This window comes from Nothobranchius furzeri, chromosome 8 (genome assembly GCF_043380555.1).
Source record: "Nothobranchius furzeri strain GRZ-AD chromosome 8, NfurGRZ-RIMD1, whole genome shotgun sequence".
Lineage (NCBI taxonomy): Eukaryota > Metazoa > Chordata > Actinopteri > Cyprinodontiformes > Nothobranchiidae > Nothobranchius > Nothobranchius furzeri.
The window spans coordinates 78613159-78626579 of NC_091748.1; the positions used below are offsets into that span (position 1 = coordinate 78613159).

The following is a 13421-nucleotide window of genomic DNA, read 5'->3' on the forward strand; positions in this document are numbered from 1 at the left end:
CGCTACTGTATTAGCAGCTGCACCCGCTACTGCATTAGCAGCTGCACCCGCTACTGTATTAGCAGCTGCACCCGCTACTGCATTAGCAGCTGCACCCGCTACTGCATTAGCAGCTGCACCCGCTACTGTATTAGCAGCCGCACCCGCTACTGCATTAGCAGCCGCACCCGCTACTGTATTAGCAGCCGCACCCGCTACTGTATTAGCAGCTGCACCCGCTACTGCATTAGCAGCCGCACCCGCTACTGTATTAGCAGCTGCACCCGCTACTGTATTAGCAGCTGCACCCGCTACTGTATTAGCAGCCGCACCCGCTACTGTATTAGCAGCTGCACCCGCTACTGCATTAGCAGCTACACCCGCTACTGTATTAGCAGCTGCACCCGCTACTGTATTAGCAGCTGCACCCGCTACTGTATTAGCAGCTGCACCCGCTACTGTATTAGCAGCTACACCCGCTACTGTATTAGCAGCTGCACCCGCTACTGTATTAGCAGCTGCACCCGCTACTGTATTAGCAGCTGCACCCGCTACTGTATTAGCAGCTGCACCCGCTACTGTATTAGCAGCTGCACCCGCTACTGTATTAGCAGCTGCACCCGCTACTGTATTAGCAGCTGCACCCGCTACTGTATTAGCAGCTGCACCCGCTACTGTATTAGCAGCTGCACCCGCTACTGTATTAGCAGCTGCACCCGCTACTGTATTAGCAGCTGCACCCGCTACTGTATTAGCAGCAACACAAAAAAACTGCATGCATGCAGTTTCTCGGTGACTTTAAAACATCACCTCCACCATAAAACTTTTTCTGATGCTCCAAATACAGAAACACATCCCTTACCAGGGTTTTTGAATGCATAAAAAAATCAGAAAATAAGTTTAAATGGTAAATAATAGTTAACATCCAAACATTTATCGCCGTTTTGACGTGCCTTGCGATGGGCCTATCGCACGTCCTGTTATCGCGATGACGATAATTTTTCGATATATTGTGCAGCCCTAGTAGAAATGTTCCAGAGCCCACAGAACAAGCAAAAGCAAAACAGCCTCGTTATGAGGAGAGAATTAAGATATTTTATGATCAAAAATCTGTGACAAATGATGCATTTTGCTCCTTTATGTCGCTTAAAGAGACGGCAGCTGAATATAAACCAGTTCTGAATCAGAATTCCCTTCAATGTGACACGAGTACATCTCATTTACCGTGTGTGTGTGTGTGTGTGTGTGTGTGTGTGTGTGTGTGTGTGTGTGAGGGGTTAAAGCGAGGAGCAGGAGTTTGGAGATAAATGATGTTCAGTAATATGGATTTACTCGCAGCGAACTCGTTGGGTTAATGTTATTACAGAGACACTGATGAGAATAACTGGCAGGAAACTGTCACCGACCCCGAGGGCTCCAATAAAATTGGATCTGCTCCCCCGAGTCTGAGCCAGAGCCACAAACGATAATCCACCAAACAGCCATTAGCATCTTAATCCGACACACGTGTGAGTGTGTGTGTGTGTGTGTGTGTGTGTGTGTGTGTGTGTATGTGTGTGTGTGTGTGACTGCCCTTTACCTGAGAGCTGACAGATCTGTTATAAAACCGGCAGCAGCAACTGAGAAACTAATATTTAATTATGACGGACGACATCTCAAGACTAGACGGGTCGTATCGGAGCTAATGTACGGGCTCCAGGTACCGTGAGGTCCACCCGACTTCTGACAGTCCAGATCTGCTGAGGGTCTCCACCAGGGTCCGTAGACACGACAGATTGCATCTGATGAGGTTTATAAATAAACAGCTCTCTAGTTTATAACAAACAACAAATTATTTTACACCCAGACTTCAGAATTTCTCTCAGATACAAAGAACGGTTGCTACAACATCCAGCTTCCATCACAACACCTCACATCCACCACACCACATCTCATTATTCATCTCTTGTCATGTATAAATTATTAGTTTAGGTAAAGAATTAAATTAATTTTATAAACTATATGCTGACTCTGTCTGAATTAATACGAAGTGTGTTTATGATCCCTGAAGAAGCAAAGAACCCTAGAATCTTCTGATTAAACATTCAAAGATCAATCAGGTTGATATTTCATATTTATATGTAGTCATCATATCTTATTGGTCATAATTAATATATGTTAATTGCTACATTGGTTAGTTAGATTACAGGCTAGTCTTGAAGACATAAAAAATTGGATGACTCTAAACTTTCTGCTTTTAAATCAAGACAAGACTGAAGTCCTCGTCTGCACCTGTTTCAGGATCTAGAAGATTGCCAGATCAGAAGACAGCTTCAGACAACCGGATGTGGAGTCTTACTTTCTGACATGCGGACATCTCACCTCTGACTGGAAAACAAAAACACGACTCTACCACTGGCTCTGCAACATTGATGGTTTATGTTGATGTTACAAATGACACAAGCCTTTTTTTTACAGTGTATGTCCCTCTTTGACCATTTTGAAAGGAGAAATGCTGACAAGCCCCCACCGACTGAGCAGGAAATCTGCATCAGGTTTAGACACGAGACAGTTTTGTGATTATTTTACGCCAAGTAGGTTTGTGATCTATCAAACATGGAGTACGCACAGCTGCACGCAATCTCCGCTTCATAAATCAGAGACTAACGAGAATGTTTCTCAGCTGCTTTTTAGTCACATCCCGCCCTCACCACGCCCACCTAAATGGTCAATGTAAAGTGCCTTGTGGACCTCATGCATATACATAAGCCAGCTGTTGCATCAATCCGTCAATTACGATGGCGACCGTAGATCAAGGCAGATCAAGGAAGCGCAATTTCACAGAAGCAGAAGTTGAGGTACCTGTGGGTGAGGTGGAGAAATGAAAGGAAGTGCTTTTGCAAAACAAATAAGAGAAAATCCAGGGAGTGCAACAGCGTTGCTGAAGCCGTCAATGCTGAGTTCTTCAGAGAGATCTGTGGTGGATATAAAAAATGGTCCAATCAGGGTTCGACCCCCAGACTCCCGGGTGAAAGTCACACACGCTAACAAGTCACCCAAACAGAGATCTCCCTTGTTCATGTAGCCAGGGTGCATCATCAATCGGGTCACAGTGACAGGACACACACACTGTCACAGACGCTTGACATTCTATCTCAGTGTGACATCCTGCATTCCGTATTCTGCGCTTCAGACTGTGTGTGTGTGTGTGTGTGTGTGTGTGTGTGCGTGTGAGTGTGTGCGTGTGAGTGTGTGCGTGTGTGTGGGGGGGGGGTCTTGTTCTGTGTGAAAACGAAGCAGTACAAGTGATAACGCTGCATAATGCTTTCTTCAAGGCACTCGAGGAGTACAGACGCTTCTCTCTTTCGCTCCCTTATCTATTTTTCCCAAGGCTCTTTGTCCTGTCTGCCCACAGAGCGCTTCTCTGCATTTCTTCTGAAAAACTCTATTTTTACTAACCATGGACTTGATAAACTGGTCATTCAATGTGATCGATATGATTTTTTCAACAATGAGAACGGAGCGGGGGCTCCCATGTGTCCACAGGGGACACACCCAGTGGGATATATGCTGGATTCCTGGAAGGAGTGGAAGATCATATGCCTCTCCCAGCTGTCCATTGAGGATATCGAAGACGTGTGGATATTCAGCCTGATGATCACTGGATTTCTCCTGATTGGAGTGGGAGGATATCTGGTTTTCTGGAAATTTGGGAAAACGGGAGCGATCGGAGGGCGACCCGCACCCACGGAAAGCACCGTCCGTGTGGAGACTTCCAGACTGGGACGTTACTCGAGGTGAATCATAAGCTGGACAATGTCCTAGCTGCGATACCGGTATTAGTGCACAAAATGGATGTCATCTCGGAGAGGGTCACCGGACGGTGTGGACAAGTTTAAAACCCAAAATTGGCTTCACTGAAGGACTGGAATGATCAGTTTAAAGACTGAAGGCAGAGAGGAAAATTATCGCAGCCTGACCCAAATAAAGTCTTATTATCCGGATCTGACGCCCTGGTAGCCTTGAGCCGCAAACAACTAAAACCCCCGCGAAGGAATGCAGACAGATGCTGTGAAAACCCGACCTACACAACCCCCCCCCCCCCCCCCCCCCCCCCCACACACACACACACACACACGCGCACACACCACCCCCACCCCCCCGCCTTCGGATTGGTGGACGTCAGCCTGGCGAGGTCATCAATCTGCAGGAGTCAATGTGCTCTTTGCTTCTCCCAAGATCTCCCTCCCACCTGTGACTGTACAGTAGATGAGCACCGTAGATGGCTGCTCTCGCTGGGGGAAACAGGATCCCAGCCCCCCCCTCCTATTGGAGTCTCATGTTATGTTGTGTTTATTAAGGCTGTTGCATATCTGTCTGTCTGAGGTGATTTTTTGCAGAGCAAAGCTACCCTCCTGGTGGAGCGTAACTCTGAAGTGCCTTTTTTTCCTCCACCTGAACCAATCCTCTTGTAACCCTCTTATCTCTATTCAGTCACCAATTCTTGTCATGTGTCTTGCCCATGTATGTCTGATCTCTGAATTGTGTGTACTGAAACTCTAATTTCCCTCTGGGACAAATAAAGCTTTTCTGATTTCTGTCTTGATAATTGACTATCTGTAAACCTGCTTATTTGGAAGATTGTTTTGAGCCGTAGTCACCCTAACCCGATTTCGTTTGAACATCCATGATAGATTAAGAAGGAGCATCTTTTCTCACCTGCAGCCGCTAGTGGATAGGTACAGTAACGCCTCCTGTTGGTGTAAGCGCTCTCCTCTTCTACCATGCTGCATTCACTTCTATCATCATAGTGTTATTAATGCATTTTCAAACTCCCTGGCCCAATTATAATAAATACGTGACATGGGACGGCTGAGGTGATGAGCAGACTGACACTCTGGACGAGTAACAAGACAGGGATGTGTGGGATAGCTGAGGACGCAGCAGCTGGGCCTCTCACGGCTCATTGGGCCGATGGAATACTAATAAAAGCCATATGACAACAGCATACTAAGTGTGCATTTAATATTCCTGCTCTGCATGTGGCTCAGACCTGTTGGAGGCTCAGAGCAGGCCAAGTGACAGTGCTGTCTCTTCAGCAGAGATGTCCTTATTAACCTTTTTACCCAGGCTGTGTCTCTGACAAACCGCCAGGCGCTGCTGGACAGACGGAGCGCACCGCGGTCCTGACAGGGTAAATAATCCCCTCCAAGCCCTCTCTCCTCAGGGCCGAGAGACCACACGGAGATGATTGATGGATGTGGAGATGAATCTAATCCAAAGTGCTGAAGTGTCCTTTTATGTGTGTCTTCTGAGTCCCTGAAGCAGATTTTCATCCATGTGTAGGAACAGGTTCTGATTTTTACCAGAGGAGTTCTGAGTAATGGAAGTAAGATGTAATGATTTACCACCTCAGGAGTCGGAAGAGAGGGGTGCGAAAGTTTGGGCGGCCTAGATCTTCATGATTTTCCTGTTTAAATCTTTGGTTTTTACGATAAAACAGTTCAAGTAAATACATCATACAGGAGACACACATGATGTTTGAGAAGTGAGACAAAGTTTATGTCTCCTCATGATGGCCTAGATCTAGAACGTTAGGTTCCTCATGATGGTCTAGATCTAGAACGTTAGGTTCCTCATGATGGTCTAGATCTAGAATGTTAGGCTTCTCATGATGGTCTAGATCTAGAACCTTAGGCTTCTCATGATGGTCTAGATCTAGAACCTTAGGCTCCTTATGATGGTCTAGATCTAGAACCTTAGGCTTCTCATGATGGTCTAGATCTATAATGTTAGGTTCCTCATGACGGTCTAGCTCTACAAACTTAGGTTCCTTATGATGATCTAGATCTAGAACCTTAGGCTCCTCATGATGGCCTAGATCTAGAACCTTAGGCTTCTCATGATGGTCTAGATCTAGAACGTTAGGTTCCTCATGATGGCCTAGATCTAGAACCTTAGGCTTCTCATGATGGTCAAGATCTAGAACCTTAGGCTCCTCATGATGGCCTAGATCTAGAACCTTAGGCTTCTCATGATGGTCTAGATCTAGAATGTTAGGTTCCTCATGATGGTCTAGATCTAGAACCTTAGGCTCCTTATGATCTAGATCTAGAACCTTAGGCTCCTCATGATGGCCTAGATCTAGAACCTTAGGCTTCTCATGATGGTCTAGATCTAGAACGTTAGGTTCCTCATGATGGCCTAGATCTAGAACCTTAGGCTTCTCATGATGGTCTAGATCTAGAACGTTAGGTTCCTCATGATGGTCTAGATCTAGAATGTTAGGTTCCTCATGATGGCCTAGATCTAGAACCTTAGGCTTCTCATGATGGTCTAGATCTAGAACGTTAGGTTCCTCATGATGGCCTAGATCTAGAACCTTAGGCTCCTCATGATGGTCTAGATCTAGAACGTTAGGCTCCTCATGATGGTCTAGATCTAGAACGTTAGGTTCCTCATGATGGCCTAGATCTAGAAACTTAGGCTCCTCATGATGGTCTATCTCTAGAACCTTAGGTTCCTCATGATGGTCTATCTATATAACCTTAGGCTCCTCATGATGGTCTAGATCTAGAACCTTAGGTTCCTCAAGATGGTGTAGATCTAGAACCTTAGGTTCCTCATGATGGTCTCTATCTCTAGAACCTTAGGCTCCTCACAATGCTGTAGATCTAGAACCTTAGGCTCCTCATGATGCTGTAGATCTAGAACCTTAGGTTCCTCATGATGGTCTATGTCTAGAAACTTAGGCTCCTCATGATGCTGTGGATCTAGAACCGTAGGTTCCTCATGATGGTCTATCTCTAGAACCTTAGGTTCCTTATGATGGTCTATCTCTAGAAACTTAGGTTCCTTATGATGGTCTAGATCTGGAACCTTAGGGTCCTTATGGTCTAGATCTAGAACCATAGGCTCCTCATGATGCTGTAGATCTAGAACCTTAGGCTCCTCATGATGCTGTAGATCTAAAACCTTAGGTTCCTCATGATGGTCTATCTCTAGAACCTTAGGATCCTCATGATGCTGTAGATCTAGAACCTTATGTTCCTCATGATGGTCTATGTCTAGAACCATAGGTTCCTCATGATGGTCTAGATCTAGAACCATAGGCTCCTCTTGATGGTCTATCTCTAGAACCTTAGGCTCCTCATGATGCTGTAGATCTAGAACCTTAGGTTCCTCATGATGGTCTATCTCTAGAACCTTAGGATCCTCATGATGCTGTAGATCTAGAACCTTATGTTCCTCATGATGGTCTATGTCTAGAACGTTAGGTTCCTCATGATGGTCTAGATCTAGAACCATAGGCTCCTCTTGATGGTCTATCTCTAGAACCTTAGGTTCCTCATGATGCTGTAGATCTAGAACCTTAGGTTCATCATGATGGTCTATCTCTAGAACCTTAGGCTCCTCATGATGATGTAGATCTAGAACCTTAGGTTCCTCATGATGGTCTATCTCTAGAACCTTAGGTTCCTCATGACAGTCTATCTCTAGAAACTTAGCATCCTTATGATGGTCTAGATCTGGAACCATAGGCTCCTCATGATGGTCTAGATCAAGAAATTTGGGCTCCTCATGATGCTGTAGATCTAGAACCTTGGGTTCCTCATGATGCTGTAGATCTAGAACCTTGGGTTCCTCATGATGGTCTATCTCTAGAAACTCAGGTTCCTTATGATGGTCTAGATCTAGAACCTTAGGTTCCTCATGATGGTCTATCTCTAGAAACTTAGGTTCCTTATGATGGTCTAGATCTAGAACCTTAGGCTCCTCATGATGGTCTAGATCTAGAAACTTAGGCTCCTCATGCTGTAGATCTAGAACCTTGGGTTCCTCATGATGCTGTAGATCTAGAACCTTGGGTTCCTCATGATGGTCTATCTCTAGAAACTCAGGTTCCTTATGATGGTCTAGATCTAGAACCTTAGATTCCTCATGATGGTCTAGCTCTAGAAACTTAGGCTCCTCATGATGATGTAGATCTAGAACCTTAGGTTCCTCATGATGCTGTAGATCTAGAACCTTAGGTTCCTCATGATGCTGTAGATCTAGAACCTTAGGTTCCTCATGATGGTCTATCTCTAGAACCTTAGGTTCCTAATGATGGTCTATCTCTAGAAACTTTGGTTCTTTATAATGGTCTAGATCTGGAACCATGGGCTCCTCATGATGGTCTAGATCTAGAAACTTAGGCTCCTCATGCTGTAGATCTAGAACCTTGGGTTCCTCATGATGCTGTAGATCTAGAACCTTGGGTTCCTCATGATGCTGTAGATCTAGAACCTTGGGTTCTTCATGATGCTGTAGATCTAGAACCTTGGGTTCCTCATGATGCTGTAGATCTAGAACCTTTGGTTCCTCATGATGGTCTAGATCTAGAAACTTAGGCTCCTCATGCTGTAGATCTAGAACCTTGGGTTCCTCATGATGCTGTAGATCTAGAACCTTGGGTTCCTCATGATGTCTATGTCTAGAAACGTAGGTTCCCCTCCAGAAGGAAGAGGAAGTGCCCGTCTAAAAGAAGCTGTCTTTGATGGCGTTATAAAGCTACGTGAGATTTAATCTCGAAAACGGATCTACTTTGAAATAGTTCCCTAATATTTAGATTTGATTGGTTTTAAAAGTTTCTACTTCACTTCATTAGATCAAAGTTCAGTATTTTAGTTTGATTCAAACATTTATGTTGAACCGAATTTTTTCTCTTTCCTCGAATAATTTAACTGTTTAGACTTTAATTTGAAATGAAACATTGAATCTCGACCTGATATTTAGTTCTGAATGTTTACAGCTAGACTTTCCATAGCTAGTTTTATTTTAAACATTTACACGTGAAGCTGTCGTGCAGAAGCTTCCAAACCCTCTGAGACCTTGTAGGTTTTACGTTACTGCCTTATCTCAGCTGCAGGACGGAGCCGGCACGTTTAGATCGCCCGGACATCCATTATCAGTCTGAGACGAACCCGATAAGAACCTCCGTAAAAGGATTATTCCAGAGGAGAGGAGCTTCTGTCTCCTTGTCCTGTACCCCCGGTCCCACCCGCTGCTCCTTCATGGGGCTGATGATCGTTTCAGGCCTGCAAAAGCACCCTCTGAGCCAGGAGCAGACTCAGATCGGTGTTACAAGCGGGATCAGACGGAAGGCACATTTCAGTCATCTTCTTTGAGGGTTCTCCTGTCAGCCTGTCTGGTGAGGACACCTTAGATCTGCAGAACGTCTTGCAGCAGATCTGCTCTTGGTGTTTGACTTTCACACATCAGCTGCAGCAGTCTGACGTGGATCGACTGATAACGCAGAGAAGAATGAGTGGCCATTTCCACGGCCATTAGGAGCATTTAATAACTTTATTTCCTGCAAATGAAATGGGGAGGCGGCGATCTCCTGTGGCTGAGCGTGGCAGCGAGCCACACAGCTCCCCCCACCTCCTGCTTTACTCTGGGAGAAGATTAAAGAACTTATTGACTCAGATTTCTCCTTCAGGTATTTCATGTAATTAGGACCTCCATCTCCACTCACGCCCCTCATCAACGCCGGTTCATCATCACCCCTGCAGATTTAATTAGGAAAATTAATTCCTAATTAAAGCTTTTATGAAAGGGAAGTTAACTTCAGACAGAAGATTCTCTTAACTGTTGTCCAGAGACGTGAAAAGTGGAAGTGGAGATGATTAATATATTAGAGAAGAACTGTCACCACATTTAGTTTCAGATTCATCCTTAAGCTGAAATCCTACCAAATAAACCTGGCACTCTCCTCTGGGATCCAAATGATGGAGAAAGTCATTAAATAAGATTCACCAACCTTCATGAACTTATTTTTAGGAGGCTTTCTAACGTCAGACAGACTTGTCATGTAAGCCAGTCCAACCAGTGGAAATAATCGGCTGGTTTGGAGGAAATTTGATTTTCCATCCTTCCATTTTCAGCCACTTATCTGGGTCGGGTCGCAGGGGCACCAGCCTAAGCAGGGGTCCCAGACTTCCCTATCCCCAGCCACTTGGACCAGCTCTTCTGGGGGAATCCTAAGGTGTTCCCTGACCAGCCATGAGACATTGTCTCTCCAGCGTGTCCTGGGTCTTCCTTTGGGTCTTCTCCTAGTTGGACGTGTTCGGAAAACCTCACCTTACCAGGGTAAGGGTTAGACACATAACCCCCCTTGCCTACTGGTGGTATCACAATGTAGCTCATCCCCACCAGCGTGTGAATGTGTGTGTGAATGGGTGAATGACCGACTGTGTTGTAAAGAACCTTGGGGGGTCCCAGGACTCTAGAAGGTGCTATATCAAATACAGGCCCTTCACCATTAGCAGACAAAGAGCTTAGTCAACAGCGAACAGACCCGTCAGCATTATAAGTTCCTCCTCTCTAATAAACAATATTCAACTGCTATGAACTCCTCTCCTCAGTCAATCAAACAAACTTTTCCTACAAAATGTAGAACTCAAAGTGCTTTATGGATTAAAATGACCCTGCATAACCCCAATGGAGTTGCTCCCACTGAGAGGCGCCGAGCAGGGGTGAGCACTCTAGTTGCCCCCCATCTTGGTGCCTGTACGTTGGGGTTTACCCCAGTGAATGAGAGGGTAGCCTCCCTCCGCCTACGTGTGGGGGGATGGGTTCTGACTGGTCTGTGCTCATGCACCAAACTACAGTTCAGACTACCCACCCTTTTTGGAGACCTTGGAGGGGGTGCTGGAAAGCGCTCCTTCCGGTGACTCCCTCGTTCTGCTGGGGGACTTTAACGCTCATGTGGGCAACGACAGTGAGACCTGGAGAGGTGTGGTTGGGAAGAACGGCCCCCCGATCTGAATTCGAGTGGTGTTTTGTTATTGGACTTCTGTGCCAGTCATGGATTGTCCATAATGAACACCATGTTCAGACATAAAGGTGTCCATATTTGCTCTTGGCACCAGGATACCTTAGGCCGCAGCTCGATGATCGACTGTGTTGTTGTTTCATCTGACCTGCGGCCGCATGTGTTGGACACTCAGGTGAAGAGAGGGGCGGAGCTGTCAACAGACCATTACCTGGTGGTGAGTTGGCTCAGATGGTGGGGGAGGACGTCGGTCAGACCAGGCAGGCCCAAACGTATCGCCAGGGCCTGCTGGGAACGTCTGGCAGAGTCTCCTGTCAGAAGGAGCTTCAATTCCCACCTCCGACAGAACTTCCAAAATGTTCCGGGGGAGGCGGGGGACATTGAGTCTGAATGGACCCTGTTCCCTGCCTCCATTGTTGAGGTGGCCGAACGGAGCTGTGGTCGCAGGATCGTTTGTGCCTGTCGTGGTGGCAACCCCCGAACCCGCTGGTGGACACCGGCGGTTATGGATGCTGTCAAGCTGAAGAAAGAGTCCTATCAGGACTTTTTGGCCTTTGGGACTCCAGAGGCAGCTGATGAGTACCAGCAGTTCAAGCGGAACGCAGCTCAGGTGGTCGCCAAGGCAAAAACCCGGGCATGGGAGGAGTTTGGTGAGATTGTGGAGCAAGACTTCCGTACGGCTTCGAGGAGATGCTGGTCCACCAGCGCCTCAGGGGGGGAATGCAGTGCGCTACCAACACTATCTATAGTGGGGACGGTGTGCTGCTGACCTCTACTCAGGACGTTGTGAATCGGTGGGCAGAATACTTCGAAGACCTCCTCAATCCCACTGACATGTCTTCCAGTGAGGAAGCAGAGTCTGGGGACTTTGGGTTGGCCTCTCAAATCTCTGGTGCAGAGGTCACTGAGGAGGTTAAAAAGCTCCTCTGTGGCAAGGCTCCAGCGGTGGATTAGATCCGCCCGGAGTTCCTTAAGGCTCTGGATGTTGTGGGGCTGTGTTGGCTGACGCGGCTCTGCAATATTGCGTGGACATCTGGGGCAGTCCCACTGGACTGGCAGACCAGGGTGGTGGTCCCCTTATTTAAAAAGGGGGACCACAGGGTGGGTTCCAACTACAGGGGGATCACACTCCTTAGCCTACCTGGTAAGGTCTATTCAGGGGTTCTGGAGAGGAGGGTCCATCGGATTGTTGAACCTCAGATTCAGGAGGAGCAATGTGGTTTTGGTCCTGGCCGTGGAACACTGGACCAGCTCTATACCCTTAGGGGGATCCTGGAGGGTGCGTGGGAATTTGCCCAACCAGTCTACATGTGTTTTGTGGATTTGGAGAATGCGTTTGACCGCGTCCATCGGGGGGCCCTGTGGGGTACTCCGGGAGTATGGGGTACCAGGCCCTCTGATACGGGCTGTTAGGTCCCTGTATGACCGGTGTCAGAGCTTGGTCCGCATTGCCGGTAGTAAGTCGGGCTCGTTCCCAGTGAGAGTTGGACTCCGCCAAGGCCGCCCTTTGTCACCGATTCTGTTCATAACCTTTATGGACAGGATTTCTAGGTGCAGCCAAGGTGTGGAGGGCATCTGTTTTGGTGGCCTGAGGATCGGGTCTCTGCTTTTTGCAGATGATGTGGTCCTGTTGGCTTCATCAGAACATAACCTTAGCTTTCGCTGGAGCGGTTCGCAGCCGAGTGTGAAGCAGCTGGGATGACAATCAGCTCCTCTAAATCAGAGACCATGGTCTTGATTCGGAAAAGGGTAGAATGCCTTCTCCAGGTCAGGGATGAGGTCCTGCCCCAAGTGGAGGAGTTTAAGTATGTCGGGGCCTTGTTCACGAGTGAGGGAAAACTGGAGCGTGAGATGGATAGGCGGATTGTTGCTGCATCTGCAGTGATGCAGGCGTTGTACCGGTCTGTCGTGGTGAAGAGAGAGCTGCGTCAGAAGGCGAAGCTCTTGATTTACCGGTCGATCTACGTTCCTACCCTCACCTATGGTCATGAGCTTTGGGTAGTGACCGACAGAACGAGATCGCGGATACAAGCGGCCGAAATGAGTTTTCTCCAAAGAGTGGCTGGTGAGAAGCTCGGTCATTCGGGAGGGGCTCGGAGTACACCCGCTGCTCCTCCACATCGAGAGAAGCCAGTTGAGGTGGCTCAGGCATCTGGTCAGGATGCCTCCTGGACGCCTCCCTGGTGAGGTTTTCTGGGCACGTCCAACCAGGAAGAGGCCTAAAGGTAGACCCAGGTGGAGGGACTATGTCTCTCACCTGGCCAGGGAACGCCTTGGGATTCCCCCCGAGGAGCTGGTCCAAGTGGCTGGGGAGAGGGAAGTCTGGGCCTCTCGCCTTAGGCTGCTGCCCCCGCGACCCGACTCCGGATAAGCGGATGAAAATGGAATAGATGGAAATGGATAACCCGAATGACTATCCCTAAAAGCATTGGAACAGTCATAATACACCCCTCACCATACACACATCCATTTAAGAACATCAGTTTAAATGGTTTTGGGCTGAGTTCAGATGCAGAGAAACGCCATCATAGGAGCCATCTGCCCCGGCAGCAGCAGACTAACCGAAGCAGCCAAGGCATCAACACCGGGTGCAAAGGGGAGGGAGGGCATAGGCCCCACCTCCACCCAAGCACTACCCTAAGGC

At 47.5% G+C, this 13421-nt stretch overlaps 2 protein-coding genes across 2 annotated transcripts; both read right to left on the minus strand.

Moving 5' to 3' along the window:
* Nucleotides 1-5518: 5518 nt before the first annotated feature.
* On the minus strand, nt 5519-6453 carry LOC139071423 (uncharacterized). Its single transcript, XM_070553879.1, has 2 exons — nt 6441-6453; nt 5519-6399 (listed from the first exon to the last, which is right to left on the minus strand). Exons 1-2 carry the CDS (start codon nt 6451-6453, stop codon nt 5519-5521), a joined length of 894 nt encoding a protein of 297 aa, XP_070409980.1.
* A 111-nt stretch (nt 6454-6564) lies between these two features.
* Nucleotides 6565-9016, minus strand: LOC129152339 (uncharacterized). The gene is made up of 3 exons (XM_054730138.1): nt 8925-9016; nt 8119-8452; nt 6565-8061 (listed from the first exon to the last, which is right to left on the minus strand). Exons 1-3 carry the CDS (start codon nt 9014-9016, stop codon nt 6565-6567), a joined length of 1923 nt encoding a protein of 640 aa, XP_054586113.1.
* Between the last annotated feature and the right edge of the window lie 4405 nt (nt 9017-13421).

Bases quoted from the DNA above. Each gene is read 5' to 3' on its own strand.
- LOC129152339 (XM_054730138.1), bottom strand. From the start codon at position 9,016: ATGAAGGAGCAGCGGGTGGGACCGGGGGTACAGGACAAGGAGACAGAA. The intron at 8,453-8,924 runs GTTCGTCTCAGA...TTCCTTCTGGAG, and splicing joins TTTACGGAGGTTCTTATCGG to GGGAACCTACGTTTCTAGAC. The intron at 8,062-8,118 runs GTTCCAGATCTA...GACCATCATTAG, and splicing joins ACCATCATGAGGAGCCCATG to GAACCTAAGGTTCTAGAGAT.